The following is a 6,950-nucleotide window of genomic DNA, read 5'->3' on the forward strand; positions in this document are numbered from 1 at the left end:
GGACCGATCACACCAAGTTCACTCTCATTTTTAACACAAATGGAACAACACTTATGATGGCAGTGGGGATCGAAGAGGGCACGCGGAACAACAAATATGCAGCGTTGGTGTTGAATGTCCGCAGAATACAGTCATTTAGCTTCTCTCGTTACCTTGCTAAACCTGTACCTTGACTCTCCAAACCCATTCTGTCCCCACACTTAAATGCCTCTTTCTATTGCAACATTAACTGCTTGGCTGTGAACCAGATGGAGTGAGTTGTTAGAACTCCCGCTACTGCATGATAATCAGTGTTGGGAAAGTTCACTTCCTACATGAACTAGTTTCAAAGTTCAGTTCACAAATTTTAAAATGAACTTTAATTCAGTTCATAGTTCATAATTCAAAATTTTGAGCTAAGTTCACCGTTCCAAAAATGAACTAGTTCATAGTTTGTTTTTTTCCATATGTTGATACGAGCTGTTATTTTTCAAAATTATTGCCACAGCCCATATAGAACCAGAAACAGCAATTATTTTATCAGTTTTAACACTGTAACTAAGCGTCAGATTTCATCTTCATATTCAATTTTGAATCCAACGTGGTTTCATTAGCATTGAGGGGACAGCATTTCATGAACTAACGCGTTCAGGCACAACACTGGTGATAATATACAGCAGTTCTCATAAGAAAGACGAAAGTTATACTGTGCATTCTTAGCGTGGGAGCTAAGGAAGTCAGCTAATGCAAATGGAAGAACTACAAGCGCTTTCTGCTTGTGATATCGTTAACATTACCTGATCCCGCGACGACGAGAACAGTGACCGAACGTTTGGCTCCAGGCTGAGAGTTTAATCCAGTCTTCACAACAATATATAACCGGGCGACAAATAACAAACATAAAAATAAAACAGCCGATACAGCTGCTACCAGGAACGCCATGACATCTACACGAATAACAACAGCAACAACTTCTTCTTCTTCTTCTTCTTCTTCTTCTTCTTCTTCTTCTTCTTCTTCTTCTTCTTCTTCTTCTTCTTCTTCTCTGAGGTTTTACGGCAGCTGGTATCCACGATGTTGCATTACTGCCATCTTCTGGATTCACTTTCCATCTTTATCCATTTAGCCAAACCTAGTCCCGTCTGTCCAATCCAGTCGTTCTTAGAAAACGGAAAAATCTATTTCCTCCCTTGGTCATTATACCCACACTCTAATATATGTTTAATGTTGTCCTCCACCTGCCCTATTTCCGTAGCTGTGTCGTCATAACTCGTCTCTCGCGTGTGCATTTCCTGCATGACATGAAAATATGCTATACTATCTCAGTTTATGACACTGACTGCAATTGCCAGTTGGCTGTTTTCCCATGATGTTAGAGTGTGCTGTCTGCTTAGTGTGACTTGTCCTTCTCGTGTCCCCTGTTTCTTGTAATACCCACTCTGTTGTTTTTTGTTGTTGTTTTTGTTTTTTGGTTTGGTTTGGTTTGTTTTGGGTTTTTTGTTTGTTTGTTTTATTTAATAGAACAATTGAAAATACAAACTCTCAATGAGGATAATAATAATAATAATAATAATACAGATGTAAGTTAAATTCAGTATAAAAGTGCAAAAATATAACATTAGGGAATTCATGAATCACAGCAAAACAAAAGCAAAACAATACCATATAGTAACAAATGGGATAAGGTGCAAAAGATACATTTTATCAGGCATTTAAATTTAACATAAAATGGAGCAGCAGAATAATAACATATAAGTAAGTTATACTTTAGAATAGCAGAAGACTTGGCATATTTGATTTTTACCTTTTTAAGTGAATAAAAATAACTTAAAAACATTAATAAAACTAGGCTTAGCGTTCTTCCATTTAGCACAATGAATATGGTATTTACCCAATAGTAGGATGATGCTAATAGTGTCTGAAACAGACAGGGTAGATGATCCATATAAAAAATAATATGATGTAATTCAAATGGCGGCACATCATTAATTTTTAGAGATCCAATTTTTTATGTCACACCAAAAACATTGTGTAATCCATCCATCCATCCATTATCTATACCGCCTATCCCTTTCGGGGTTGCGGGGGGCTGGAGCCTATCCCAGCTACAATGGGCAAGAGGCGGGGTACACCCTGAACCGGTCGCCAGCCGATTGCAGGGCCACATGTAAGGACAAACAAACATTCACACTCACATTCACACCTACGGACAATTTAGAGTCATCAATTAACCTAATGAGCATGTTTTTGGTCTGTGGGAGGAAGCCGGAGTGCATTGTGTAATAGGGCATAAAAAAAAACAGATGTTCCAGAGTTTCACTTTCATCACTACAGAAGGAACATTGATCCATCTCAAAACCAAATCTTTTTTGAGAAGTTCTGCCACAGGATAAATTTTGTTTTTGACTTTAAAGTGTGTTTCTTTGACTTTAGGCAAAATAGGCCACTTGCTTTGTCTAATGTGCTCGAAGTAGTAGAAGTATATCCCCGCCAAATAAACCTTCTGTCATGGTCATGAAACATTTTGGCTTTCAAAACCCTACTAATAAATTTATTGTTACATTTTTTATCAATCAGATTATATCCATCCATCCATTTTCTATGCCGCTTATCCCTTTCGGGGTCATGGGGGGGCCAGAGCCTATCTCGGCTGTCAACGGGCGAGAGGCGGGGTACACCCTGGACCGGTCAGATTATATTGTCCTATCAATAAATTTGGAAGTACTGGTGGGGAATTATTGTACATCATAAAATTTTTAATCAAGTGAATCAGAGGCAGTGGAATCAGTTTACATAATTTGTTATATTCTCTTTGAGAACAGTTTAAATTATATTTTTCTGTGAAGTCTGTGTAACTTAAAATGACATTGTTATCATCCATTAAATCTGTTATATATAAAATGTCTTTCTTAAACAAACCCATCTTGAAGATTGATTTTCGATTAAGTGATATTACTCTATTGTTCCATAAGATTGAATTATGGGGAGAAAAGTTGTGGGTAAATATCATTTTCCAAAAATGCAAAATCTGCTTGTGAAAATTAGATAGCTTGATACCCACTCTGTTTCGTATTGCATGTAGATGTCTACAGTACCTTTTGCTGCATTGTTCCAAAACTGTTGCCACTGTTGTGTTCTGTTTGTGTTTTTGTCCACACTATGCCTTTCTGTAATGTCTGCTGGTATCTCTTACAGGCATATAGTAATATTGACACTACTTGAGTTCTTTCTGTGCTTGGTTTAATAATTGCCAAAGTGAACGACAACAACATCCTGTATCTCTCTGGCTTCTTCTACACAATTGGGCAGAACAATGCCCTAGGCTAGTACAGTGATATCTTCAGGTTGCTACCTGTCATTACACTTTCCCTTCTAGTTTTAACAATTTAATACTGACTTCAACCATTACTTTTTTGACCGCTTCTTTCACTAATTTCTGTTCGGGACACCTGAGTGTGCTGGAACCCACATGAATGTTACATTTATGCCTTTTCTAACTATTCGTGAGATGGTGCTCAAGACTTCGTAGAGCAGACCCATGTGACTTCTAGCTGTTCCTGATGAAATGCTTGCAAGGGCTGACACTGAATCACTGCATATTAACAAATGACTCCAGTTAATCTGCTCACTCCACTCTAATGCCATTAATATAGCATATAGCTCAACTGTACATATAAATAATCTGATGTTCTCTTGTTGAATTGTACTTTGGAACCGGGTACAATTACAGACCCTGTTGCGTTTGTTCCTTTGATACATCTGTAAAAATCTGAACCCATTCTTTATATTTCCAGTCTTTATAACTATAGTCAACACAAAGGTTTTGTAATATCCATACAGGTCTAACTGGCCACACAACAGTATCCTCAATCTCCTTATCATATATTCCTCCATCTCTTGTGACTTGATTTCCTGTCCAGCAAAAACTTTCTTTGTATGGCCTGTCCTTCTCCCAACATATCTGCAGCACCCTTTTTGCAGGATGGCTGTATCTATGTGCCCTTATATTTATCCAGTAGTTGGCCACCAGTTGCTTCCTAAGTATCCCTAATGGCATCTCACCTGCTTCAACTTGAATTGCACATGCTGGTGAAGTTCTAAATGCTCCTATGCATAATCTTAAGGCCTGAGCTTGTATGGTATTCAGGTCTGCTAATGCAGATTTTGCTGCTGAACCATACACAATGCTTCCATAATCTAATCGCGATCGCACTAGGGCTACATACATGTGTTTCGGTGATGCAAAGTCAGCTCCCCATTCCAATCCTGCCAGACATCTAATGACATTTATTACTTTCTAACATTTATTAGCTACATATCTAATGCGCTCTCTCCATGTTAATCTCTGATCAAAAAACACTCCCAGAAAACAAAAACTCTCAACCCTCTCTATGTTTTCTCCATATAATTTCATGCTACCTTCCCTGAGTTTCTTCCTTGTGAAGAACATAACTTTAGTTTTTTTCCACCAAAATGTAAATCCCATTTTGTTCCCCATTTTTCTACTTGGTTAATTCCATACTGAATTTTCTTAACTAAGTGGTCAACATTTCTTCCTCTTGTCCAGCGCCCTGTCGACTGCAAAGTGCTCCGCTTCCATTGGGATATTTATAAATACATCATTCATCATAATGGAAAATAGGGTTGGACTAACTACACTTCCCTGCAGTATCCCCTTTTCTACTATATATAGATCTGATAGCTCTGACCCTATCGTCACCTGAATAGTTCTTCCATCATGGAAATCCATTTTAACATTTTCCCCTTGATTCCATTTGAATGCAGTTTAATCAGAAGTCCCTCTTTCCACAACATGTCATATGCTTTCTCAACATCAAAAAACAATGCAACCAACAACCATCAGCACTTTCAAATAAAACATCTCACATACTTTTTAAATGTTTTGTTTGTTGTTTTTAAAGTAATTTATTATTCAAATATTTGAAGTTTAACTTAACTGTTTTAAAGTGCCAAACATTCACTTTTTAATCTTTACAATATTTGATTACCATTTACCTCCAATTTATCAATTATCAAATATTATTTATCATTTACATTAAACATGAAATCAATTTGTACCAGCAAAGAGACAAAACAAAGCACGCTGCTTCACTGCTGCTCAACATGAGTAGGCCTGCTGTCTATCCTAATTGTACATGAAACCAAACTATACCTTTATACTTTTCCTACTTTCAGCAACAAAACAAACATTTCTCATCAATATTATTTCAGTTTATCCATACCAGTAGCTTCTTCACAGTTTTGACCCAAGCCAAACAGTTGTTTCTCCTCATTCAGCTAATCAGCTGATTAGCTTTCCTCTCTTCAGCAGGGAGGCCATACACTGCTCCACTCTTCATACAGGTGTCATGGTTTCTTTGACATTGACTGATTTTGACTTTGGACTCAACACCTCCCACTTTAGCTCTTGGTTCCTGAACCCAAGGGGGTCACAGCAGTCTAGTTCATGTTTTGGTGTTGGAAGGGTTGTCCTGGGGGGTGTTCCAGGTAGGAGGTTCAGCAAACTCTGAGTCTATCCCTGAAGTCTGAGTTGACTCACTCTGAGATGGGAAACTCTGAGTATCCGGTTCCAGAACAGCCGATCTGAGTTAGTTCAATCAACTCTGAGTATGTTCACCTTGAGTTGCGCGCATGCACAATCATTATAAAAAGCCATCATCAATGGAGTCCCGATATCACGAGTCACCATGACAACTGACAAAAAAGATCAAGTTATTTTACCCTGATGGAGTTGGAGGTCTTATTGCAGGCCTATGTGGAGTATGAGCACATTATTTTGGCGTAAATGTAACACCACTGCAGCAGGAAGGAGAGAAAAACGGCATGGGAGAAAATTGCTACCCGAGTCAACGCCTAAATTTGAATGTAGTAGGAGTAGGAATAAAATCTGATTTTTATTTAGGTGCAATCAAACAGGGGAGAAACGAGCTTGGAAGCAACTAAAAATGAAATATAAAAACATCATTCAAAAAGGTAAGGCATATTTTGTTAGGCTATGATTGTTCCTCACTTTGATTTTAATTTTATTTTTTTAATTGACTTAGGCAATTAAAGTAAATATTAATTCAGTGGCTACTACAAGTAGTAATTTAAACCCCTAACAAAATGTTGTTTTAACACGTCATCTCACTTAATAGCCCACTTAGTAGATTAACACTTGATACAATGTTTACACATTTTTATTTTATATGTATTGAAGTCATTTAAAATGTGATGATGTGTCCATGAACACTCAATAAAATACTCATTTAAAAAAAGACTAACATTTGAGTTCTGGTCAGCCAACAGAAAGAACGCAGAGGCCCGAAAAACGGGTTTGTGTCTTTTTAAAAAATAAAACATACATTATATAAAAAAACTTCTTATATATAAAACTATATAAAATCTCCACCCCCCAACAGTTGTGGATGGTGTCATCTGCCTCCTTCAGCCTCCTACTACTGAAACAATTGAACACCCTGCAGCTGTAAGTATTCCATACTCAGATCTTGCCTCAGATGGTAGTTAAAAATATTATGAAACAGTATCTTTTCCTGCATCACAGGAGGATGATGATGACGAAACACTGTCTGCTTCCACAGGGAGAGATCCAGAGAGGCCTACTGAAGTGTGTCTTAATATTATGTATAGCTACTGGCAGTACTCTACCCATTCACATTCCTTTACATTCTTGAGTGGAATTTGGAGTTGGACATGTACACTGAAGTGATGAGCATAGATAATGGACAAACAACTAGCACATTCTTGGACTTCAACAGAACATGGCTAGACATGACCAGGAGGAGGGTCCATCAACTTCCACAGCGCAGCTAGACACAGTGAGATTTTTAGTCAATACCATGTTAAATCTGTATGTAGAACTGTAGAAATGTTGTCCATATGTTTCCCAGTTACCAGTGAAGGAGTTGTATAGAGTCCACCTCATGAAGGGTATAGAGAAAAGTTAAAAG

General features: G+C 37.6%; 1 protein-coding gene across 1 annotated transcript in view; it reads right to left on the reverse strand.

The window, feature by feature from the left end:
- Positions 1–1,018, reverse strand: part of alg14 (ALG14 UDP-N-acetylglucosaminyltransferase subunit) — a 35,132-nt gene extending 34,114 nt beyond the window's left edge. The window contains exon 1 of the mRNA XM_070986385.1: positions 777–1,018. Coding sequence (XP_070842486.1) covers positions 777–921 — 145 coding nt within the window. The 5' untranslated portion in view covers positions 922–1,018. The remainder of the gene's footprint in view (positions 1–776) is intronic.
- Positions 1,019–6,950: the final 5,932 nt, after the last annotated feature.

Source organism: Chaetodon trifascialis, chromosome 18 (genome assembly GCF_039877785.1).
Source record: "Chaetodon trifascialis isolate fChaTrf1 chromosome 18, fChaTrf1.hap1, whole genome shotgun sequence".
Classification (NCBI taxonomy): Eukaryota; Metazoa; Chordata; class Actinopteri; order Chaetodontiformes; family Chaetodontidae; genus Chaetodon; species Chaetodon trifascialis.